Source organism: Maylandia zebra, linkage group LG23, assembly GCF_041146795.1.
Source record: "Maylandia zebra isolate NMK-2024a linkage group LG23, Mzebra_GT3a, whole genome shotgun sequence".
Taxonomy (NCBI): Eukaryota; Metazoa; Chordata; class Actinopteri; order Cichliformes; family Cichlidae; genus Maylandia; species Maylandia zebra.
In genome coordinates, this window is record NC_135188.1 from 14,158,935 (window position 1) to 14,185,834 (window position 26,900).

A 26,900-nucleotide genomic window follows, 5' to 3' on the forward strand; every position below is an offset into this window, starting at 1 on the left:
CCGAGGAAACAGTTGATCAACTGCAATTCACACAGCATTATCGTCATAGGCTAAAGGTGGAATAGTAACCAATATCACTAATGGGGCAAATTTCACTTCCTGACTCATCAAGTCCCATGAGGCTTTGTTGTTTATTTGTGGTGTATGCATTAGAAACAGAAATTGGAAAATAGTGGAAAGTCCAGATTGTCTTGATTGTGTCATTGCTTGGCTTTTGTTGTCCTGGGAGTCTCGGGCTACATCTTTGGCTGGCTTTTCTTTTTCTACATCACACTGAGATGAACCAAGGCCTGAGGATGAAGCGCAATGGTCCCACAAATGTGTCCATCTGCATACGTGTTTTTCATTTGCACAGCAAATGGAAAGGAGTGTTCACATACCACAAACCTGCAACTGTGTAGTACTTCAAAATCACAACTGCACATTAGCGGATTTGGATGATGTATGTCGGTCAATTGCTTATTTGTTGACAAGTGAGTCGGAATAGGGAGGGAGTTCACCGGGAACGGGCAAGGCATGGAAAAACCATAAAAGACCAAAAATACTACATGGAAACTACAAACAGTGGCTGCAGTGGACACTTGTCATTGTTTTTAACACTCGATTTCACTTTAGCTTTTTGTATGTTAGAACACACTTCTCCGCCATTGGCTGCAGTGTATTGTACCAAATATTGTATACACTGCCTCCACTGACAACAAAAACTCTCTGCAGACAGACTACCCCCACTCAACCCTAAAACAAGCATTCGTCAGCAGACGAACTGAGAGGTTCCAGGTTGAATGTGAGAAGAGGTCAGAGGGCTGGTGCACTATGAAGCAACATTAATGGGTTTGTGAAATCTGTTGAGCTTACAGCCAGCTTTCTAATGTCATGACTAGGGATTGTGAACAGATTCTCGTAGAGAACCAGTTGTCAGTAACTCAATTCCTTGGTATTATTGGTCCGCCTGCATATCATTTCCACTCATCAGTTCGACCTGCACTTGCACTACAACCAGCTGATAACTTTTATTTTTATTGCACAATGCATTTGTTTATCTGAATACTGCCTATTCAGATAAACTTTTCCAATAGCGGTTGTCAATATTGGCTAAAATCTGAAATAAAGTTTCTAGTCTTAGCTTTATATAATCTTACAAAAAAGGAGGAGTTTCCTAATATAGTCATCTCAGGAATTAAAGACCCAGCTACCTGCTTTTCAAGCCTTCTTTTACCAAGGAGAAGTAATTGAAATGGCTGGTTTCAGATGAAGTCTGAACTCCTCCAAGGCCCACTGAAGGAAAATATAAATCACTGTGATAAATGTGAAGTGTGAATCATTCAATGCTACTGTAGTGGAGTCTAAGAATAAAAATACAGAGCTGGAATGAAAATATTAGGTCCCCTTTAACATCAAATAGACTCATTCCTGTTGTTAACATATAAATACACAGAGTAAGCCAATAATTCTACAGTCACCTCTAAATAAAGGGTAAAATAGAATTTTAATGAAGTCTCTACTTGGAGTGATGCTTCAAAGAGTTTGCACAGTGAGTTAGCAAAATGACAGCCAATTAACTGAAAGTGCCGGGCACCTGCTGCGACACAACCTGCACTTTTATCACCCGGACACCGCTGAGCCCAGTCAGCACACTGCTCATCAAGGCGTCTCTTAAGAGCTCAAAATGCAATTTATGGCAGGTTAAAGGCCCTGCATGGTCAGGCTCACACTAGGTTCTGCTATTTGTGAACCATGCATCCATAAAACGAGTTGGTTACAGACTCGCTCCTCTCTACACATACAGTCAGTGACAAGAAAAACTAATGTGTGATGAATATAGTAGAAAAAGGAATCCATTAACTATACTCAGTGGCAATGTACCTGGAGAGAACCCACGCAAACATGAAGAGAACATGCAAACTCCACGCAGAAAGATGGGCCTGATAGTGGAATTGAACTCAGGACCTGCTTGCTGTGAGGCAACAATGCTAACTACCGTGCTGCCCTTTTTTCCTTTTACCAGTATTGTAATATTACATGTGTAGTATGCATGTGCACAATTGCTTTTTAATGGCAAAGACTGACATAAATTACTTAATTTAGAAAAGCTTGAGACTTTTAATTCAAACTAAAAATACTCTTCTGCAAAGTTTATATTTTTTCTGTGAATCTTAGGGGTTTTGATGTTGTTAGTGCAAAATATGGCTGCACAAAATGTTCTTAATAAACCTATTACTGTTGCAGTACTTGATACAGGGGTGTCAAATGAGCAGCCCAGTTTTCATAACTGGCTCACCAAAGGGCAAACTTAATAATTATTTCAGCAAACGTTTTCAAATTGTAAACAAATATGGTTTAAAACAGTGTTTCTGTCGCTGCCTATGCACACGGTTGTTGAATTTAACTGCACCTATGAAATGAAATTATTTGCTTGGATTATGTTTTTGCTTCGTGAACGTTATAACATAAATATCATCTCATAAAATTACTTCTGTGCCTTTAAAAATATATGTAAACACATTGCTATAATTCCTAAACAGGTAATCCATTACTTTTGTTAAATTCCTTGAGTTAAAGCTGAGAGTCTGCATCCCTTTAACATCTTTATTGTTTTATTTTAAAAACCCTGTGGTGGTGGCAAACTTACAAAAATTGGGAAAAGAGTCCCTTTGTCTTTAAAACAAAAAAGCGTAATGTGAAAAGTGAAGTTTTCACAGGAGTTGTGCAATCCTGCGAAAAACAAAATGCTCCCCACGATACAAGTTACCGCCATCTTTAGCAGCAACAACTTGAAGTACTGGTTTTCTCCCTGACTTTATCAGTCTCTCACATTGCTGTGGAGGAATTTTGGCCCACCCTTCTTAACAGCGTGGCTTCAGTTCAGTCAAGTTTGCATTTGGCATTCACTTATGTGCAGCTCTCTTTAAGGTCATTTCAGTCAGGTTAAGGTCGGGACTTGGACTGGTTCATTAAAACAGTGTGATTCCTTTCTTTTTCAGCCAATCAGCTGTAGTTTTGCTGCTGTGCTTGGGACTGTTGTCCTGTTGCATGACCCAATTTCAACCAAGTACTAACTGTCAGACAGATGGCCTCACATCTGACTCTAAATACTTTGTTATACAGAGGAGTTCATGGTTACCTCGGTGACTGCAAGGTGTTCGGGTCCGGCAGCTACAAAACAACGCTAAATCATCACCCATCCACTTGGCTTTTGCAGTTTCTCTGAGCATTGGATGGTGCGACAGTGGTATGAATTTGCTCATACCTGAATACTCCAGACCAGCAAACAGCCAAAACCTCTGCCTTTATAGAGTTGTTCGCTGTTGCTGATAATCAGCTATTCAAGTGCATTTGTTTAGCGACCCCATGTTGCTACTTGCCCTCATAATTCCCGTGGAACCAGTAAGAGTGTACTTAGTTTTTCACAGAAGTGCAAAGAGTGCTGTGAAACGTTTTTTCCCCAATGACTGTATTTCAAAGAAAATTGATGGCATAGCCAATAACTCAAGGGTTTTTTTGAGGAGATGAAAACAGATGCACACAAAAGTGGACAACGAACACACATACAGAGATAAAACTACAATAAACTTCCAACAGCCTCTTCCTGCTGATCTCTGTCAAGCTGAATAATACACTAACTTGTCCATTCAGCCCTGAAGCTGTGTGCCAAGTCGGCAGGTAAAACCACTGCTGGTCACTCTGCGGCAGGCATCATGGAATACCCTCCAGGTCTTGGCAGCCAATCAGAGCAGAGCAGTGCTTTTTACATGGGCCTGGTTCCCACTTGTAGGAGACGGCTAAAAATAATGCAGTGCGTGTCATTCTTTTGCACGACACTGAGATGAGTGCTCAACCCACAGGAGATGGGCAGATATCCAAAATTTATCAATGAATGAGGTAGCTGAGAAGAATATGTGGCTATTTGTGGTTGTCCTCACAGGGAAAGGAGAACAGAAAGATCTGGAGGAGATACAGACCTGTGGGAGAGATACTGACTCCTGCATCTGTGCACTTGTTTATTCATAGTCACAGCAGCCGATACCCAGAACCCAGCGAGAGGATGCCAAAGAGCAGATGGCCTCCAAATGATTTTCCAACAGTCTAAGTGGAAATGATATGCATATTAACAAATCAAAAGAAACTGCTACCAATTGAGAAGCCAAAAATGTTTCTGTCTAAAACTTTTCAGTTTCGTGCTGGTAAAATTATATTAACAGCTAACAATCACAAACTACCTGTATGTGAAAATAATCACAAATTCCAAGTTCACATTCTGCTCTCATTAGCATCACATGCAGTTTACGTCACCTAATGCCATGTAAGGTTTTTGTGTGCCTGGATGAACTGAAGTAAAAGTTCACACTGTACATTTTTCATACTGGTAAATAGGGATGGGTATCGTTTAGGTTTTATCCGATACCGGTGCCAAATCGGTACTTTTGAAACCGTGCCGGTGCTCAAACGGTGCTCAAACCGGTGCTTAAAGAATGGAGAACACAAAATTGGTCCAAAAACCTCTCATGTTCAGCTGGTTTTTTGTAAAGAGATAACAATGTTAGCCTTTTCTGCAGCTATGGGGCATATATGGTATCACTCTTGGCTGGAAGCAGTGCTTAAACAATGGAAAAAACACAAACTTTGTCCAAAACCTCTCATGTTTAACTGTTTTCCACTTTTTCTTTGGTCATTTTAGCCTTTTTGGCCAGGGTGAAGGGAGTATCTGCCATCAAACAAGAAGACAGCCACATGTAGCTATGATGATGTTTGCTAGTTCACCTTACATGCATTAATGTAATAACGTGGTTAGCCTACTCAACGTAAATTACACACGAACAACATTAAGCGACTCACACAGAGAAGAACGGCTGCTGCTGCCATCATCATCCGTCATCATTTCTGCTACACTGACAGGGCTAGGGGCCAGGACTCTCCTCTTCGGGGTTTTTGGGGGATATTGCTAACTCCGGGTCCGATAACAGGCAACCCACGCACAGTAGATGTGCTTGGTGTGAGGTCTCGCAGCAAGCTATCATACGGCGCATTTCTGGGCTTTTAAAAAAAACGCTATGCGTCGCCAGGTGTTTCATCGGATTTGAGGTGTTACCTCCTTTGACAGTATCACAGTATCAGCTTAAAGCACTTGTTGCAGGCTGCTGAGTTTGCATATTTTGCTGTGAAGTACAGCCAGACTTTTGACCGCTTCGCCTTGGGCATTTTTAATCTGTAGCTCTGCTCTAAAAGAACGCACGTACCTGGACCCGCCTACTATCCTCGGAAACGTAAAATGATTGGCTAGAAGTGTATCACGGCTCAGGAAAAAAAAGCACCGAAATAAAGCACCGAAATGTGCGCTGCTTTTCGGTCTGGTTACTACCGTTTATGTCAGAACTGGTGCCATCATAGCACCGGACACCGGTACCCATCCCTACTGGTAAATCCCAAGACTAAGCCACTAGACATGAAAATGCCTCCAGCAAAATGTGGGACTCTGCTTCATCATCACACAGGTGGAATTATGCACCAAGCAAACACACATCTGGTCCGAATACGCTGGAGTCGACAAACCCTGTCAACTGCCCATCACAAGCAAAGAAGGGTAGGTTGGGTTAAGCTTATTTCTTCTTAACAAATCCACCATTTCCAGTTGCATATTTTTATTCTTGTAATCTGTTGGAACTGCTTGGCATGAGTCAGTCCTTATAGAACCTGTACTAGGCTTTGGGTGATAAAACCATCATGATAGTTATCGCAAAATAACTTTTCTCCTATAGAAATATGAGATAGGTTCAATATAAAGTCGACAGAACCCATCTTCCCTGTTTTGACAGATGACACGAAAAGCCAACAACGATGAGAAAAGCCCTGAACAGAACCAATCGTGTTGTTGGAATAGATTTGGAGCCAAGTCGTTGGAGGAGCAGCCACTTATGCTGCTGTTTGGGCTACTGTAGCCGTACACACCGGTACACATATTAGATGTACGAGTGTGAGCGACATAAAAGAAAATGACAAAAGAGAATGCTAATGAAAACTCAGGGGACAGATTTAGCGAACACGACACCCCCCGGACACAGACCGAGACTCAAAAGACAAGGACACTGTTACAAAGAGGGTCCAAGGAATATGGTAGTGTGGAGAGATTTGGGCGATATACCCTCCTAGGACCTGGCGTCCACATATGTGGACATCACATTTTGGGTTATTTAGACCAAAATACTCAATTTTTCTCTACATGGGCCTGATATCCACTTACGAGGACATTACACTGCTACTGTTCTATCAAAATTTTAAACGAATATCCTCATATGTGGCTCTTATTTTTCTTAAAAACAAAAATGAGGTAAAAAAAAAAAAAAATCTGGTAATTCTTTGTTTTTACATTCATCGGGCCCCAATATGCCCAAATATCAAAGAGAAATTAAACACGCATGTCGTGGAAGAGTTCGGGTCTTAGGAGGTTAAAGACCGACTGTAAACTGCCCGAAGCAAATTTCAATAAATTCAATAAATGGAAGGTGCCGTGAATCTTTTTAAACACCTGAACCGATGCTTTCCTTTAGAGCGCACACAATGCAAGACTTTTCACTTCCAGACTACTGTACCATGCATTGCAACAAGGAAACGCAGTGACATCACAACTGCAAAAATGTCAGATTTAAGCAGCTGATTGAACTAACTAATCCTCGTCACCAACTCCATAGCCACTAACATTTCCCTCTGACGGCTTTTTCCAGGTGCACGCAGAGTGTAGAGAGAGAGAGACGAACAGCTACCACAACGCATCCATAGACAAACCTCACTGCTCACTTCACTGTGATAGTACTGCCCTTTGCAATAAACATCTATTTATTTATTCTTTTAAGTGAACGACGGCTGAGTGAATATATGAGTTTGTGTGTTTACATTTAAAGGTTTTTTTTAATTTGTACTGTAGATATTTTTTTGATATTTTATTTTAGTTTTCCACATTTAGTTAGTATTCTTCTTAACCACTTAAATTTAAAATATAGTTGTACAATTTTTCTACAGCATGTTTATTATCTTGTTTTCTTCACTTAGGAGTAAAAAGGAGCCTTTAAGCTTGACAATGATACAGTCATTTAAATGTATATTGTCATATCTATACTGGTCAACTTTAGGTGTTGCAAAGCAGCTCATCTTCCATCTGAAACAAGCCACTTTAAGGCCACTCCCCCTTTAAGCCAATTCTCTTCTGATTTCTTACTGTTTATACGAGGCAGCCAATCAGAAGAAAGCTGGTTGTTTCAAACAGAGGATTCTCTGAAGCTACATCATTATTTTGAGTCATGGAAAGCTACTCATTTCCAAGAATAAAAGTAATGAGCTCAAAGTAAATACAGCAGGTTAATATCCACAAGAATCTTAATGATGTCAAAATATACATTTGTCAAATACTTTAGGAATACCTGCTAACGATAGCGTTAGTAAGTAATTAATATAAAGAACATTGTATTTATTTTGTATATTTAATTTTGTATAGCTTTTCTTTATTCAGTCATTCATTTCTGAATATTTATTTTCTGGCTGCATCCGAACACGCTGACCCATGTAGACCAATCAGAATCAGGCAGAAACAAAAAGAAGCATCAGATTTAGATCACAGATCGGCCCCGTGGCAGTCTCAGGAATCTGTGCAGTATTGATTATTTCTACAATGCCTGTCACATGAACTACACCTGCAGAAAAAAAGGGACTATGGACGGGACATCCATTTACCAATACCTCTGAATAATGGATGAAGATGCTTTCAGACTCAAAGGCTGAGTCTCCCGTGCACACACAAAGCACTCAGAAAGCCATTTCAGCTCCTATGCAGCCTAATGAGGCATTACTAAAAGCAACAACAACAATACGGCTACATACACAGCAATAACACAATCCCATGTCCACCTAGGTGTGACACCAGCTTGGAGGTATATAACTCTTTGGTGTTTGTGATTGCCTTGGGAAAGAAGACAGAAGTCATATTTCTGCTGTTTGTGGCCAGAGGGCTTCAGAGAGACCAACATGACGTTTTAATGATTAAATTAGATTTCATTCTCAGAAGGCAGAGAGCAGCTGGAGGCTGCAGAAATGAAACTATTTTACCCAGTATCCTGTCAGAAAACCAGGACGCTGCTTTCATTTCCAGTCATTCACACATATCTAGTGAAACTTGGTTCACTACATCTGTTTTAAAAAGTCCTACTTATGTTATTTATCGAGGATGAATCTCATTCTAAACTGAAAGGCTCGCCTCTCAATGGGGGTAACATCTGCAGTTAAATGATCAGCATGACGTGTGGTTGTTGGGAAATCAGAAACACCCAAATTTCTGGTCAACTTGTTAGATAAGAACTACAGCAGATGTAATAAAAGATGGACATAACTTAAAGGTATAAAGATTGAAGCCAATGAGGAAGAGCCTTAAATCTGCATTCTTTCTAATCGTCAGCAGTGGGCACTTTCTCTGATCGCATGTAAGAAAATGTTCCTTCAAACTGGTCGGTGACTCGCTGGCAACCACCGGTCACAAGAGAAAAATGTGTATTAATTAAAAAGTGGTTGCAAGGCTTAACAAGGCTTCATATGAATATAAATATAGTCAAAGATCATAAAGATGTGTGACATGTTCTGCATTGTGCAAACATTTTAGAGTGGACTATGATGAATAAAATTGACTGTGAGGATTTAAACCGGTGGCAGACTGTCAAAAGAGGGCGCTATGGTGCCGCCCCCATAAAAATATTGCAAGGAAAAAAATCCACCACAAACAAAAGATTGCATTACCCAGGTGTCCATATCACCACCTGTTAATGGAAGTACGAGGAAAACGGAAAATATATTTAGCTCATGCTGGCCAAAGTGCAGATCTTTTAACATCATTTGATGTCCTGACAATGAAAATATGCAGCTGTTTTTATCACATGGAATAAATTATTTCTAACCTATTTGCAAATCAAGATTGTTTAACCTAATGTTGATTTTGCCGCTTTATGAGTTATTACAGCTACATGCAGCACTGTAATGCATCAGGAGCGTGAGGTTTGGACAGAGAAAGCAGCCATTATGTTTTCCAAGACAAGTAATACAATCAGGAACACACTTAGTGTTTAAAGCTCCTTTACCTGACTCTGGCAAATGTCCAAACGGGTAATTCCATATAAAATTAAGCAAACGTGAAGAGACCCACCTGACTCCTTTAAAATTAGCTGATCTGATTCTGAATATATTAAAAACTAGTTTTGACACAGAAGGAATGAATGACAGCTTAAAGATGAGCCTGGTATCCAAATATAAAAAACCAAAAGCACTTGTTTTGATCAGCCTCCTCCACTCATGAAGCTTTCAAGTGAACCAAAAATGCACTTTCTTACATTTTCTCCAGTGAATTACCAAAAACAGATCGAACATCAAGGGTAGTGATGCTTGTTTGTCACATTGGTATTTAATTAATGATCATTTAGAAGTAATCCGTTCAAATTTTTATCGCAATTAATTGCAAATGTAAAAGTGAAATGAGGTCAAAGTGGTACGCAGGGGTTAAAGAATGTAGGACATCTTGAGTTTGTTTTCAGCAAAGCTTCAGATTTTTTTTTGCTGGCTCAGAACCAGCAGTTTGTAACAAAATGTAGCTTTGATATTTGGAAACTGAGCCCAGCAAAGAAATGCTGACTCAGGGCTAATCACAGGCTATGAAATTCGAGTCAGATTTACCTGCAGTAGAAACAAAACAAGCATTGAAGCCAGTGTGTTTCAGATCAAGGATTGCCTTTGCAAAAAAAAAAAAAATAGGAGAGAGAGAAAAGACTTGAAGCAAGGTCTGAAGACAGCTTCCTGTCCATGAACACAAAGACAAAGTGAGCTCTGCAGAGGGGTGTGGAAAGGGAGAAAGATAAAGGATAAATGCAACAACACATAGTAATACTGTAACTAATATGCAAAGATAGGTACCAAATAATCATAAAACCACTGCTTGGAATATTTTAATTACTTACACCTTTCTGTAACCTGGCTGGAACCAGTTTTACTCAGCAGTCTGTGTTACCGTCATTATAAGACTCAAATATGTTTTGTAGCTCCATACAGACTTTTTAAGCAAAAATTGCTCAAAAATGGCTTATTTGGTAGTAAAGGTTGTGACACCTGCTATAGACAAATTACAAAACTTAGTTAAAAAAGAAGATTATGGCGATCTGTTCAGCTTGTCAACACAAGACCTAAACACTAGACCCAAACTCCCTAGAAGCTTTGGGAGATGATTATGATGCTTTGAGTTCTTTCTTCCCGTTTTTTGTAACATTTGATGTTTTTGGAAGTTTTGGGGTCCCTGTTTTGACATTGTTGTTGGTCTAATCTCCCCGGTGTTTTTTGCTGATTCATTCCCTGGCTCCCTGTGTTCACAATTGGATTTCTGTTTGTTCCCTGCCTGTATTTTTTGACATTTGCAACAACTCATTAAAGGTTTGCTTTTCACCTGTTTTTGTGTTCCTCGTGTCCTGCTTTTCTGATCCTCTCCACACCCATTTATGTCAGTTTTACTGTTTGGGTTTTTTGTTTTTGTTTTTTACGATTTTTTAGGGCTGGGTTTCTGCATTGCCTTCCTCTGCAAATTGTCTTGCAGTGATTCATTTCTTTGCCCGCTGAGTTAGATTTAATGCTCCCTACTATGTTAAACTGCAGTGATGAATGTTCAGCTTGCCTCCACTCAATAAATCCCTGCAGGACCTTCTGCATGTTGCTCACACTGGCATCTCAATGAGACAATATATTCCTGCAGTCACATCTACTATATTAATCAGTGCTTGAAAACATTTGTTATTCTAGAATTGATAAAAAGGTTTAAAAACCCCATTAGTCAAAGAGAAAAACCCCCCACCACGCCTTGCATCCCTTTAGCGCAGGTCAAATGAAGGCTTCAGCAGGATGCATTCAGCCCCATGATGAGGACTCATCTGGGAAGCTGGAGAAAGGGTAAACACCGATGGAGACCTGCTGAACTCAGTCAAGTGTCACACCCCATGCCGGGTAAATGACAGCCTTCCTCCACAGCGGGGATTTTATTCACCGAGCCGTTCTGTTTGAGCAACTGGGATTAAGTTGAAATGGGATTCTCTGCCTTTCTCCTTCAAAAGATCTCACATTAAGCAAGAACCCAATCTGTCTCTAAGACACACAATTTAGAGAGAACAGTCTGAAAACAGCTTCTCTGCCTGAATAATGTCAGGCACTTTCAAATGTTCCTGGATCCTTGTTAAACCTGATCTCTAATACAACAGGGTAAGACGTTAGATTTGTAGAAGAGCAGCACCCACGCCCGCCGCTTTATCTTTGTAAAAGTGTGTCCCCCTCACACTGAGAGGGTGAACTGAATCAGACGCTTTCTCTACATCACTGCATGGGCAGCACACACATTTGTTTTATTCTGGGCAGAGTGAATAAGTGAGGCGGTGCTTTTCCCATGGGCCTGTGAGAACACACCCGCTCAGCTGTGCAGCATAAGTACTGTACACAGAGCTACCATTTCTCTGCTTGGTATTCTCTGACTGCAAACCAACCACTGCAGAACTGAAAACACTTAGACAAACATTAAAATTACAGTTTGGCAAACAAAAAACAGCTTTCAACATAATATCAGACCCCTAATTATTTTTGAAACATTATGGTATGCACTTACAAATGTGTTGCAGCAGACATAAGCACTTAAGACAATGCTGGTTAGGCAAGGTGAACAATGTCTGAGCGGCAAAAACAGCACTTGCATCATAGTCAGTATAAAGGTGGGTCTGAAAAATGAGACCTGCCTTTTTTTTTTTACCATGGTCACCAGGGGCACCTCTCCTTAGGGTTGTGTAGAAGTGTATGGGCAGACGATGGTTGGTCCAGGAAGAGTGCAAAAACATAAAATACTTTCAGATAGAGTGGAAGTCACAGATTGAAGACTTTCAGCACAGAAAAGACGGCAAGCACATGAAATGAAATGTAAATTTCAGTCAGGTCCATGCAACTTGGAAAGGTGTGTTGGTCATTCAAGGCGTAGTTCACATGGATGAAGGGATTTGATAGATAGGCACCAAAGATTAGTGTCACATCTCAGTTTCTAAACAAATGCTTGACATCATTACAATTTCCATCTCTACTTCTCAGTCATGGTGTAGACTAATGGCCAGAGAAGTGTTTTTGTGGAACATAAAAACGATACATTAAAGTTGTCCCGTGCTGGCTAAATGAACTCTGTCTCACTGTAGTAAAGGTCAGAGAAAAACTGACCTTTACTACTATTATTTTGTTGTTGTTTTTTCTTTTTTTTTATAATTTCTTGCAGTGTTTTTAATATAAATACAAGAATGTGGTTCAGTTTCACTTTGTCAAAGTGGTTTTCTATCTTTTTTCATTATCCGTCCATCCAGCCATCCATTCTTTTCTGCTTATCCATTTTAGGGTTGTACGAGGGGTGGAGCCTACCCCAGGTACCATATGTGTCACGGTTCTGGGTCAGTTTTGACCCAGTATTTTGAGTTTTCATGTTTTGGTTTGATTTTGTATTTTTTGGTTATCTTCTTGATCTATTTGATGATGATGTTCTATGTTCCATCTTATTCTGGTTTATTTTTAGTTCTGCCCGTGTTAAGTCTGTGTTTCCTAGTCTGCATCCTTGTGTATTGTTTCCTGTTTTATTTTGAAGGATTGTGTCTTATATCAGTGTGTCCAGCTTTGCTCCTCCTGTCTTGTCAGCCCCAATTTCTCCCAGCTGTGTCTCCCTCCTGTTACCCATTCCCTGATTACCATCCTGTGTATATTAGCCCTGTGTTTTCCTCAACCCAGTGTCGCGTCGTACCCTCAAATCCTGCCTGTGTGTTCAAATCAAATCAAATCACTTTTATTGTCACATCACATGTGCAGGTACATTGGTACAATACATGTGAGTGAAATTCTTGTGTGTGAGCTTCACAAGCAACAGAGTTGTGCAAAATACAATAACATAAACAGGCAAAATATACGAATGGCTAAATCTGAAACTAATAAATATATGTACAATATATAATAGTATATGCAAAAAAAAAAAATTTGTTTTGGATGTGTATACTAAATGTTTTTCTACGTGTGTGTGTGTGTGTGTGTGTGTGTGTGTGTGTGTGTGTGTGTGTGTGTGTGTGTGTGTGTGTGTGTGTGTATACACATATTTTACAAATTAAATAGAGTCAACAATAAACAAAATATATAAAAATATACAGAGTTGAGACATGTGCAAAACAGTGGCATTACTGTACAGTATGGAGTGCTTGGTTTCATGGTTTGGTTTGTGTTTTGTTTCATGCCAGCAATAAAAGCTGTGGTTTTCAGTTACATTTCGTCTCGGAGTCCTGCATTTGGATCCACATTTCCACCTGCCTGCACACAGAGCCCTGACAATATGGTGAGAGAATATATATTTGGATACAGAGTCCCACCACTTTCTCATTTTATCCTATAAATTTGGTCATTTGTGTATGAATTCCTGAGTCATGTCCATAAACATTTTTTCTAAGGGAACATGTCTTCTTTTGAAAATCTAGCCAGTTCATTCTTGAGTGAGCATTTGTGCCACATATGAAGAAATTCCCTGAAGGCACTATACGAGTGAGACAGAAGAACCACATAAAACCATATGCCCTCCGTCCATGGTTATCACCAGAATGAAAGCATAAAACAGGTAATGAGCCCCAGCTGCTTGGAATATAAAAAAATAACAGTCTGCATTGTTGCCCTAAAGCCACAGATAAAGGGACTAACTTAGACTATTAATGGCCAGCTGAGCCGATCAATAGCAGATCAAAGCTATCAGGGAGTCATTTCCCTCAATCCGTAAGAGAAGAATACTTTCTGGGAAGATGCAATTAGATGTGAAATGAAAGAAGAACAGCTATCTTTAGATGGAGGTAGACTGGCAGATACTACAGCAAACACAGATGCTACTCAGGGAATGAAGACTAGACAAAGTGCCAGTGTTGAACAGCCAATCTGCAGTTCCTCAATCATAGAAAACGCTACAAGCTCAGTCTCCAGCTACTCAGTTTTAATGATTCACTTTTAGAATAGGAGGCGGTGGGACAGGCTGAAATCCCAAAACAGCAGCTCCACTTTACATTTAAAGACTCCAGAGATTTAAAGCTGTATTTATCTTTTACATTATTTTAGTTAATGACAGTTTTAGTCAAATTAGTGAATCTCAAAGGAGATGATGAGGAGTTAAATCAAACCCAGCGAGACCTCGCCTGTTCTGTTCCACCCATCACTCACTTGACGCCGTCTAGTCTTACACACTCTTGCACAACATGAAAGATTTTGTTTTGACTAACTTTGGAGATGGCAGTGGATTTAAAGTTGTCTAGGAATGACTTTTGCAATACTGATTAAACATGTTTGTAGGTGAAGCATCAAATTATCTTTCAAAACAAACTAATGTGGATCATCTGGTCTCAGGTGTTGTTTTTGCAGAAGGTGGGTTTGTCTCGGTTCATCTAGAACTCTCAGTAAGATTTTTGACTGAACACAATGTAACCTCCATCGTTTCAGTTTTATTGTCTTTATCTTCACTAACCCCCCAAAACAGAGCCACATTCAGTTTTCTGGCTCCATTCAATTCTAAAGTTATAGCAATGCTCCATGTTTGTAGAAATCTATAAGTCAGAAGATGATCTCTGGTATCTATGAATTTTACATTTTTAAACTTACTTTCTTTCAGATGCTCAACAACTTATTGTACAGCCCCAGTAACAGGTCAAATGGGAATATGAAATTTGACACTGGTTTATAGAATCAGTAAAAACTAAGCAAGCTTGTCATTTCTAAGTATATTGAAATATTGATTTAAAGAAGGTGAGTGGCACCTTCCTTTCTTCTGGGGCTCTATTTTAAACTCAAAGCACTGCAGTGCAGAAAGCAGAGCGAGCTATAACTACTCAGAGGGGAAAATTTCTGAACAGGGAAGTTACTTTTAATCACCTGTAGGTGTTTTCTTTAATTTATTTATTTATTTATTTTAAATCCCATGAGTCAACTTCACTCCCACCACTGAAAATTCAATAGATTATTAACTATTCCTACTACTAGACCGGCAGGGGTATTTTGCAGCTTGAAATTACGGTGCTAAAGCCGGATAAATATAGATTTTTATTTATTTTTTTGTTTGCAAAGGTGTTACATAAAGTTTTAAGGAGCTGGAACATTTGTGATGACAGGAATACAACAAACAAGTCGACCCACGCTAAAAGCACACATTCTCCACATATTTCATCTACAACCTCCTCTGATTCACAAAGCGAGAATTTCCCATCAGCTGATAAATGTATGAAACCCGGATTTGCCAACGTTTGAATCAGCTCTGAGGCCATTTACTGCATGGCTACCATTTACATTCAAATGTTTTATATTCTCTATACTCCTGGCAAGAATGAGCCTCTTGCATATTTTACCTTTATAGTATTTATGGCATATAGCATACAGTAAAAATCTTTCCTACCATAAATGTCTCTGTCTGCTTCCATAGATTTTCAAGTTTTTTGCAGGAATGGTACCAATTTTATGGCGAGGACAATGAAAAGTTTTTTTGTTTGTTTTTTCACATCATTGGTGCAATTCTAATCACTACATTCGCTCACTCAAATGTTTTTAAAATATTCAAACATCTACAAACCAGATGTTTATTCAGATTTACTTTGAAATTGAAGCATGGCAACAAAAAAGGATGAAAAACAGCGTGACTATGATGACTTCAATGTAGTCTGTTGTTGAAAAAAGCACCACTGGATAAGAATATTATACAATTCCCCAACGGCTCGTATCAGAACAAATGACCAGACATCCTCCAGCTTCTGTCTCCTGAGGGGCACCAGACAGGGATGCCCACTCTCCCCCTCACTTTTTGCAATTTTTATCGAACCTCTAGCAGCAGCATTTAGACAGGCTACAACAATTAAGGGCATAAAATGTAAGAACATAGAACATAAAATCAGTCTCTATGCGGATGATGTGTTGCTTTTTCTGCAAAACACACAAACCAACCTCTCTGAGGTAATTACTTTAATAAACTGGTTTTCAAGAGTTTCAGATTATTCAATTAACTGGCCAAAATCTACAGTTCTCCCCATTAACTGCTCCTTCCATAATTCTTCCTCTGCCCCACTGCAATCCGGAAATATTAAATATTTAGGTATTAATGTCTCTCCTAAGCTTTCAGACTTAACTAAACTAAACCACATCCCACTTCTAAAGAAAGTAGAAGGCGATCTGACTAGATGGAAATCTTTACCCATATCACTCATGGGAAGGGTCGCCACTATAAAAATGATGATCTTGCCAAAAATAAATTACTTATTTTTGATGATCCCTAACAAACCATCACAAGATTGGTTCAGATCTCTGGATTCATATATTTCCAAATTCCTTTGGAAAGATAAACCCCCGCGTATTAGCTTAAAAACGCTACAAAGAACCAAGGATAGAGGAGGATTAGATCTGCCTAATTTTCACCAATACTTCTTAGCCAACAGGCTTCAGTTCATCTCAGAATGGTTAAAACATACCTTCTTAGTTGAGCCCTGGCTAGATGTTGAACAGGCACTATGCAAGGATCTAGAGATTTCAGACCTACCATTTATTAGCTCAAACATCAAAAGACATGAATGCTTTAAAAGTATCAACATCAGCTTTTCTCTAACAGCATGGTGGGAGTTTCTAAAAATAACGGAGTCTTCATTAATCCCATGCAAACGTACACCTATCTGGAATAACCCTGACATATTACAAAACAATAATATGATTAATTTCCCAGAATGGAGTTGTAAAGGAATTAAATACTTAGAACATATATTAGAGGGAACAGAATTTATTCCATTTGACAGACTAGTTGAACAATATGGGATCAACAAGACAAGGTTTTTAGAATATCAACAAATTAAATCCATAGTAAAAAAGAAATTTAACCTCAGTCAAGTGGAATTACAAACACCACTAAGTGCGGCACATTTTCTTACTCTTAAATCCCCCAAATTATTATCTAAAATATACAGAACACTTTCTAAATTAGATGAATCAATATCCCTTCCTACTGCAAAGTGGGAAGCAGATTTATCAGTCAACCTAGACCAAAACTTCTGGTCTCAGATTTGCTTAAAAACTTTTAAATTAATTAAAAATCCCAGTCTGCAATTAATACAATACAAAATACTTCATAGAGTGCACTATACAGGTCATCGGATGTTTAAGATGGGCTTTACATCTTCCAACAACTGCTCACACTGTCAAGGCAATACACCAGACAATTACATCCACGCTCTTTGGTTCTGTCCACCAGTGCAAAAGTTTTGGCGCGAGATATGTGAAGACTTATCAAAATGTCTGAAATGTAACATTCCAACTTCCCCCTTAGTGTGTTTGTTGGGCAGCTTAGATAATGTCACTTCAGAAAAGAATATAGCCCATATGATCTTCACTGCCCTATGCATAGCCAAGAAAACAGTCCTCATGAACTGGAAAAATAAAAATAATCTTAATTCTAACCAATATAGAAATTATCTATTAGATTACATTAGTCTTGACACAGCCTCTGCCACCACATCAGATCAATTGCTCTGGGCCCCTTTTATCAGCTCCATCACCTAGTGGGGGTGGGGGGTCATAGTTTGGTCCCGCCTTCACTGTTGTGATTGGTGAGGGGGTAGGGACAGGCTTAGGGCGTCGGGGGGTTCCCCGGAGGCATCTTCCTTGGGGGGCTCAACCCGGGGTAGCGGTCACGTCCGGTTGAGGGCTCTGTTGGCTCTCAGGTGACTGTTTCCTCGCGGCTGCGTGCAGCGGGGCTAGGGGAGGGTCTGTGCTGACGGACGTGGGTTACTGACCTGGCAACCTGGCTGCCCCTGGGTGGGTCCGGGATGGGCGTGAGGTTCTGGGGGTGCTCCGTCTCTGGGCGGGGGCCCGGGCCGGGCCTCGGGGGCTCGGGTCCTGGTTGGTGTGTTGCCGGGGTTGTGGGCGGGTGGGTGCATGGGGGCCCGGCCCTGGAGCAGGGTGCCGCCGGTGCATCGAGCCGCCTGGGGGGCTCTTCAACTGGTGGGGGGGATGGTCACATCTGGCAGGAGCTTTCTTCTCTCAGGAACTCTCTGCAGGAGGGGGAGATACAGGAGAGGTGGAGGAAGATCTCAGCCTGGGCGTTTACCGTCTTATGTAGTCTGGAAGATGTGTGGTTGGTGGGGTGGGTGCAGTTTTCTCTGTGGTGGGGTTGGGTGGACTGTCCAGGGCTCTGTGGAGCCGGGGGGCGCTACTGCACTGGGCCCCGGTCTGATGGGCCTGGGCCCCCCTTCCCTGGCGGGTCGCGGAGGGTGGGAGTGCCTACTGGGGTCAGCGGGGGAGCTGGCCCCAGGGAGGGGTTACCTGCCCCTCCCTTCCTTCCCTCCCCATCTCCAGCTGCCTCCCTCTTCCCGCTCCTCCACAACCACCCACACATGCAGGGCCTTGGAGTGGGGGTATGTCACCAGGGTGCAGAGGAGGCTACCCCCCCCCCTGTCCCCTTCTGGCTGCCTCTGCCTCAATTTTATCCCACAACTTAGACATTCACATTATTCACACTCTCATTACACATACATATAGGATCTTGGGGGTGGGCACAATCACGGAGTCCAAATCACCATCAGGGTGTATACCTCACCCCTGACGTCGTTGCCCACCTCTCAATTTTAAATACACTTAGTCATTGAGGGCTAGCAGGAGGGACCATGCGCTTACCTGCTGCTCCTTGGCAGGTAGCTCCATGCCCTCCTGGGTTTTAATTGCACCTTAGAACACATATGCATCAACACTACAATGAGCGGGTGGAGGGAGGTTTGGAGTCTTCTCCCACCCCCATTCTCTGCGGCCTGCTGGAGCGGGGGGGCTAGTAGGAGGAGTTGGCCGTCCGACTGCGGTCTGGGGTGTGGGGCCTCCCTGCTGCTGCGGAGTCGGGGTGGTCTGCCTCTCCCCACCGCAGGGAAAAGGGTAACACCACCTGGGTCTGGGTGCAATTCCCCCCTCCAGGGGCAAGGGTACCTAGACCCGGTTTGTAGAGTACGCTTGGGGAGTGTGATTGTGTGTACAGCGTCTCTTTATGTCTGTCTCCACGTTGGTTGAGTGTGGAGTGAGTGCATATGAGAGCATGAGGGTGGGAATGGATGTTTGTGTCTGTGTGTGCCTGTATGTCTGTGTCTATATGTCAGGTTGGGTATCAGACGCCACCTCTCTGGGGACACCTCAGGCCCTCCAAGGTTTGGAGGCCTATCTCCACCCACCACCACTTCCCCTGCCGGTGGCGGACTCCCTCAGGTGTCGGTGTGTTGGTGGTTCTTTGTGTCTGGGGGTGGGCGTCCGGGTACACACCGGCTCACTCCTTGGCGGCCGCTTGTCGGGGCCTGGGGCCTGGGGCTCGCTCGGGCCCCTTTGGAGGTGGGGTGCCCCCGGCCTCTCGGCCTAGGGCTCGGTCACTCAGGCGCAGCTGGGGGCCGGCGGAGCTCACGGGCGCGTCACTGCAACCCCCCCTGGCTTCTGCTCCGCGGCTGCTGAGTGAGCCCTCATCTGGGACTCTCCTCAGCTCTTACTGGAACAGTGGCGCGGCTGCCCCTCTGTTGGTCTTCCATGGTCTCTTGTGTTCTGGGGTCCTCTGGATGTCTGGAGTTTTGATCTCCTCCATACCCGCTTCACACCCTGGAGGACGGGGCTGTGGCCCCCCCACACTCCCTAGCAGATCATTACATGGAGAAACCTTTGGAATGCAAGCATGCTGATCCACACAGGTATGCACACATGGGTATTCACAGACGCGGACTAAAGCTTTCTTGGCTGCTGCCTCAAAGCACACTGTGCGCTGTCTATCTTGCGTGCTGCACAATATCGTTTATTACTTAGTAAATACTGATATCTATGACTAGCTAGTTTATTGTGATGGTGCTTTGTTTTCTCTATTATTATGTTGCTCTTTGTTGTTTGCTGTCTCCTCTGTTTGTTTGTTTGTTTGTTTTTTCTCCATACAGGTGACCCAGGAGTTTTTTGTTTTTTTTTTTGTCTCTCTTCCCCCCCCTTCTCACCGTCTCTTCTCCCCTTGGGTTTTCTTTCTTTCTCTCCCCCTCTCTCTCTCATTCATTCCCCCTGTCCTATTTATTTAAAAAAAAAAAAAAAAAAAAAAAAAAATGACAAAGGATGAACTGAAGCTCTGCCATCACGTAATGTCGCATACTGCTGTTTCTGATGTCATTTAAAAAAAAAAAAAAGAAAAAAAAAAAAAAGAAAAAAGCACCACAGAGTCAGCAGCTGATTTATATTTTTGTGTTAAAATGATATCAGCAGACTGTAACACATAATTCACTCAAATGTGCACTATTGAAAGAAGCAACAGAGAAGGATGTACTAAATAAATGCCATTTGCTCATATAGTTCATGTTCTTTACTAAATTTACTAAAAATGTTGAAAGGAATGACATAAGAAACATTTTAGAAGAAAATGTTCTTATAAGAACACTTTTAGAATAGCATATCATGGATAAAGGAAAAAGTATAGATAGGATAAACACCAACAGAGGCATTAGGAAAGTATTCCTGCTTAGAATAATTAAGAAATTGGTTAATGAAATTCCCCATTTGTTCACATAAAGGTCAAGTGGTTGAGTGTTAAAGATACACAAAATCAGAAATAATAAATATTTAAAAAATACCATGAAATTGGTGCAAATAGAAGCCATCAAACCAAGAACAGGAGCCAAAACTGAGCCACAGGCAATAAAGCTAAAAAAAAACCAAAAAAAACAAAACATTACAGTGGTTTGACTTGCCTGTTCTTGCTACAGACTTTTTTGCACTACCTTCTGCTTGTCATTGTGCAGAGTATGCACAACAAGCTGTATGTTATTGAAACGTGAGAAATACACGGTTTGTGGTTTCAGAATCTGAAAGTGAGAAATTGTTGGCTGGTGTATGGCAGTCTGTTGTGAGCCTAACCCCAGAGTTTCATTTGCTCAGAAAGATGTTTCCTAGAGACATACTGATTGATGCATTAGACAACTAACTGAGCCCTACTTTGGAACATGTCAGTCCGGTGATTCAGGAGTATTTTGAAGCCAGCGCTGGTTTGTACAGTGGTAATCTCTGTGCAGCAAAGGGTAGAAGATGGCCTTTTGATTCAGTGAGCAAAAGCTCATGGCGGCCAAGAGGATGTGTCTTCCAAATATATTCCCATCTGTTTGTCTGGGGTGAAATGAAGCATTCAGCCAGGGGATTAGCTCCAAACAATTGGCTTTTACAAAGTACCATGTAGTATTGCTCCTGTGAAAAGACGCCTAAGGCACAATACTCATAGCCCAATAAATGCAGATCAGTAATCTGAGGTGTTCTAACAAAGACTTGGTTGATTGCACTCAGGCTGGAACGGGTAAAAAGCGGTTGCCACCAGGAGTGTGGGTGCGCATACTTGGAAACAGCTGATTGGCCTGCTTAAAGCCCTCAGCTTTGTCAAGGAAATGTTTAGCCAACCTTCTTTGTGCACGGAGTGTAAAACACCTAAAGAAGTATGGCTTCCTGACAGCTCATTTCACATTCTGCCTCCTGCTTCCACCCACTTAATGTAGAGCCTCCACCCCTCTGACGTTAGTGGATTCTTTTATGAAAAACAGCACATCGTGCCATCTTTCCCTTTATAGACATTTTTCAGCCACGTCCACCATTATGGGGCCTTCACTGTACACAGGGACTCTCAACTCAAAAAGAACAATAAGGGGTGTTTTTTTGTGACATACTTCAGTCCAGTTGTGTATATTAATAAAAGATAGCGGCTGAGCTGATGGGATTCACGCCCGCCTGGGCACCAGCTGCAATTATAGTCGACGTGTCAGAGACACGCAGCTCCACCGGAGATGAGGCTGCCGCTGCTGCTGTCTGGATGGTTGACAAATAAAGTCCCCTCGCACTGATAACAGGAACACACTTAACTCCACAAGAATATATGTACAGACCTGCTGGGTCTCCAGTGGAATTCAGAATCAGGATGTTTCCTGAATCAGAATGGGTATTTGGGAGGGGGGGTCAACATGACTGGTCTCCACATATTAAAAGCAAAGAGTCTATGTTACTGTATTTGACAGAAAACTATTAATTTTCCTTTTATATCTGGCCATTTCATAAAGAATGTCTTTCTTTAAAAGTAATTTTATTAAAAAAATTATGCCCTTTCATTGGCACACTCTTAAGCTTTTTTGAGGGGTAAGAAAACCCAAAGAATGAGACCAACTAAAGTGCCTTTAGACCACAACAAAGTTGCTATGTTATGGCAAAAATCTTAATCTAGGCTGCAAAAAAGGGCCATAACAGACATGCTAACATCAGCCAAAAGAAATAGTTGGATTTGATCCTGAAAACTATAATCTTCCCAGCAAGTCCTGGTCTGACCCCTCCAAGACATGCCTGAAACACCTCGCATAGGAAGTCTCCATGAGGTATCCCATTTAGATGCCCAAACAACCTCAACTGGTTCCTTTTGATGGGAAGGAGCAGAAGTTTTACTCTGAGTAGTAACATAGATCGGCCGGTAAATTGACAGCTTTGCTTTTAAGCTCATCTCTCTCTTCTTTACCACAACAGATTGGTCCCAATCCATCTTCAATCTCACGCACCTTTTCCCCTTAACTAATGGACACGACCACCAGATACCGAAACTCTTCCACTTGGGGCAGTAACTTGCCCAGAGTGGGAGCTCCACGCTCAGTGATTCACTTGCAAAGATGTAATCTTGAAGCCACCAAAGTAGACACCACAGGTCACAGGTCGGGCTATATAGAAGCTAACTTGGTTTTATAACAACTCATTGGCAAAATCTAACTTAAATTAAAATCAGATTAATGATCCAGCACTACTGACATGGCTGTTTTACAAACATTTATCTTGCTAATAAAAGTTTGCAGAAGTCGCCTTAATCACCTGAAAGTGAGCAGTTGTTATAGAAAATGCTGAGTCTAAAATCCTTTATTATGTATCGCAGGAGCTGAACACAAAACCCAGCAAATCCATTGGTGTGCATGTGTAGCATAAAATAAGTTTCACCGCAATAGAGCAAACACAGAAAAATGCTGATAAATGCAGTCTTGCTGTTCGCCAGTGAGTAAACACCCTACAACGGCATTTATTAAGACCACGTGTTGGTGAGCAATGACTTCAAGCTGTAACAACAAGCTGAACAATTAGGAAATTTAATTACCAAGTGGCCCACTTTGCTTAGGATAAGAAATGTCCTTTATCAATAATTCAGGCCTATTGTTAGTTAGTTTTAGTGTATGTTCATGTACAGGGATTTTTCCTGGCTGAAACAGACCTTCGTTTGTTACCTTACGTTTTAGAAATATTTTGTGTGCACACTGTGAAAAATGATCCGCAATTCTAACAAACAAACGAGAGATAAACGGATAAACAGGTAAAACACTTACAGTGAGATGAGATGCAATGATTGCTTAAATGCCATTTTTGCTTGCTTGCCTTCAGTAGCCTCTTTTATACAAATCTTATTTGAACTATGAATCAATATGGGTTACACAAGCCTCAAATTAAGTTTTATACAGCACACAAAGAGATAAAAATAAAGATTTTATTTGTATTCATGTCTAAAACGAATAAATTTACTGGATAAGACATTATGTCTCTCAGTGTGACCATAATTTGAAATGTCAAAAGAATCAGACGGCTTTGTGGTTGGGTAAATACAGACAGTGCACTCCCTGATATTATGTTTATCCAGCCAAATAAATCCCCTTTGGCTTGTTGCTTGGCACTTAATGTCATAAAATTGCCCAAGAGGAAAAAGCTAACTAGCAGGCGTATGTTTGTACATTTTATATAAACTGCGTCTAATTTACTTTCATTTGCTGACGAGAGCACTGCGAGCCGACTGAGCAGAATGTGCTGTTGGTTTTATAAGCTAAAAAGGGAAATCTGAAGCATCACAATGCTTTGAAATCACTTGTAATTATCATTTTTCTCATTAGGCGCACACCGCTGGTGCCTCGTGTAGGACAGTACCAACAAATTCTAGATCCAAGGCACTACAGAATAGCTGGACTCATAGATGAAAACACTTGTGTCAGTTGTTAACAGAGGGGGCTCCTCATAGACTGCATGTAAAGATGGATGCAGAACCTACCAAGCATTGTTTTCTAATGGCCAACAGGGGGCAATTGGCCCTTACCTCACCTTACCTATGACCTAGTTTAACTTCAAGTTGCTAAACTCTTTCCCCCCGGTAAAGGTGATATTTGTCAACCTTACCAGTACCCTTAATGACGAGTTTTGACACCTCAGTATGTATCAATAAAGATCTGGTTTAGCAACCATTAGAATAGGTTCTGGGTTTTTCCACAGGTAGTATGAGTATGCTGTATAGGCGGAGATCACCCCCACTAATTCCTAAACACCAGTGCTTTTGTTCTGGAAGTAGACCTGAAATATGACAGAAAGTACTCAGTTCAGAAAAGAGAAACAAGGGTTAGCTGTAAAAGGGTCCAACGGAATAGAATTAAAGTGGCTCTCTTTGTTTTTCTCATTCACTGTTTCTTTTATTTATAAAATATATCCATACATTTTCTTATTAATTACAGTTTTCAATCATTTTAATTTCTAGGAAGAAGTCAAATGAGCTGTTATTGTCACAAGTATCTCCATCAAGGCTTTAGTAGAGTTCCACAATGACAGCCTAACTGAATATCATAATATTGAGTTCACGATTATTTAACACAATTGTTGATTGTGATTGATGATTTTGGTGAAAAAAAATTATCATAAACGTCCCTGCAGACAAATGAGATGTTTATCCACCTGACTTAAGTGCATCTGCTAGAGCCAAAAAAGAATCTTTCACATAATTCATTGTACCTGCGTGATGGATGGTAATAAAACTCGACAGCTGTGAGATCGCACTCTGTTTCTCCTCCGTGAGGAGGTAACATCTTTTGTCCGGTTTGCTGACCCTTTCCCAGAAGTCTTCATTATTCACAGTGGTTGCTGGACACATATACAAGTGCTGCACAGTGGACGACTTACGTTAGCAATCACTGCATTGTTTTTCTTGGCCTTCGTTATTTAGCAGTTGGGAGTGCGTTTTCAGGCAGACAAATAGAATGGAAAGGTGTGTATGTAAATATAAGCATATATTTAACCTCATAGGTTTTGATTTGTTGTTACTAAAGCCTCAAATAATATATAATAATAAAATGCAAAATAGCCTAAGCTTTAAAATGCATTTTCATGTCTAGCATTAGGACTACATATAATATATATACATGTAATTGTACATGTAATTGTTTGTACATTTGTGTTTTTAACGGATTTTTACATAAAATGACTGTATAAAAAATGTTATATTATCTTTCACAAATAAAGACACAGTAAAGACATTACAACCACAAATAGAGAAACTGAAAGTATTTCTTTAGAGCTGCTGAAATAGCTTGGTTGCTTCAGGGTTAAATGACATAATGTCCTATTAGTTAGACACAGTAATAAACATGGCACATTGCTGTAAATGAAGCATTATTCAAGCTAATGCATGATCCCACTGTACTGGGTAATCAATATGACCTGCTGGAGCCCTGAACTGTGACTAATGTGGTTCATTGGGCTGCTCAAGACCATAAAACGACCTGCCCTACTCAGAAGACAAAACCCAGACATTCAGCTCATGTCTGAGGGAGCTCAGCTGTGTAATCCTGAGGAAAACAACCTCAGACAAGGAGAAGCTTTGGACTCTGATGGTTTAGGATGGGGGGGAAATATGCTATTTAGTGTGAAATAATAATGACTGAGCAGGTCATCATACACAGACACACAAACTTGGTCCCAGCCTCATCAGGCAGGCAGGCTGGAACAATACCAGGGCAGAGACTGCAGCCACACAAGTTATCTCATCGCCACTGACAACCTGGGTGTGTCTCAGCACACAGGAATATTTGCCAACTTGTACCATCCCCAGCAGCATCAGACCTCAGACCTGAGGCTGGTACTCCATCCGAAGAGCTCGTTTCAGGTTTAGTGCTTCAGTTATTTTACTTTTAAACTTAAGAGCCAGAGGGACAATTCACACACTCCCGACTATTGTGCAAAGCCTCACGGGCTGCTAATTTGATTAAAATCTCCTCCCCACGCTCCGCTCAGACATTTTTTTTCTCCTTCCTGGTGCTCAGTTTAAGTCCTAAAACTCCACACAGTCGCCCTGTCACCAGGCTAAATCAAGCTCTGCTTCCTTCTGAAACATGAACTTGCCGACCGGCCCCAGCAGCAGCAGCAGGTGCACCGAGCCACTACATCAACTTCTACAGAGAATTAAAGGCGTCCTTACCACTCTGCTCCCCGAGAAAGACGAGTTTGAATTTTCTTAAAGGATTCCCAAAGTCACTGCCCACGGACATTTTGAAGAGGAGGAAGAAGAGGGGGGGAGTACGGACTAGGTGTAGTTGAGCGCGTTCCCACTCGAGTTCTGAGAAGATGTTGGATGGAAAAGGCGGAGGTGCTGCTTCCCGTTCACTCTCTCTCTTCGTGATGAGGACACACACACATACACTGCTGCTGTACCGCTCCGTGACGCTTTGGCTTTTTTTTTTCTCTCCCCCCCCTGTGCGCATGCGTGGTACCGTCTTCGTGATATAAAATGACGTCATGGGCCTCGGTGTGTAGAGAAGGTGCTGCCGGGCGCCGCTTTGATGTTTTCAGGGTTCAGCACGAAGTTCGAAGACACTGGCACGCGCTCCGTGCGCGCGCTAACACTTTACAGCACTGCAGCTCTGTGTGGAGCTTTTTCAGAAAACACGTTCTTAAAATGTCAAAAAGAAAAAAAACTACAGATTTTTTTTGTTTCCTCATTTATCCGTAAATTGTTCTACTTTGTTTTA

The 26,900-nt window shown here is 41.3% G+C and overlaps 1 protein-coding gene across 2 annotated transcripts in view; it reads right to left on the bottom strand.

Annotated features, from left to right (window-relative positions):
- rab6ba (RAB6B, member RAS oncogene family a) overlaps positions 1-26,612 on the bottom strand; it is a 71,000-nt gene extending 44,388 nt beyond the window's left edge. The window contains exon 1 of one of the 2 annotated variants that reach the window (XM_076880091.1): positions 26,351-26,612. In XM_076880091.1, the coding sequence (XP_076736206.1) occupies positions 26,351-26,420 (70 nt within the window). In that variant the 5' untranslated portion in view covers positions 26,421-26,612. The remainder of the gene's footprint in view (positions 1-26,350) is intronic. The other variant, XM_076880092.1, reaches the window with a different exon arrangement.
- Between the last annotated feature and the right edge of the window lie 288 nt (positions 26,613-26,900).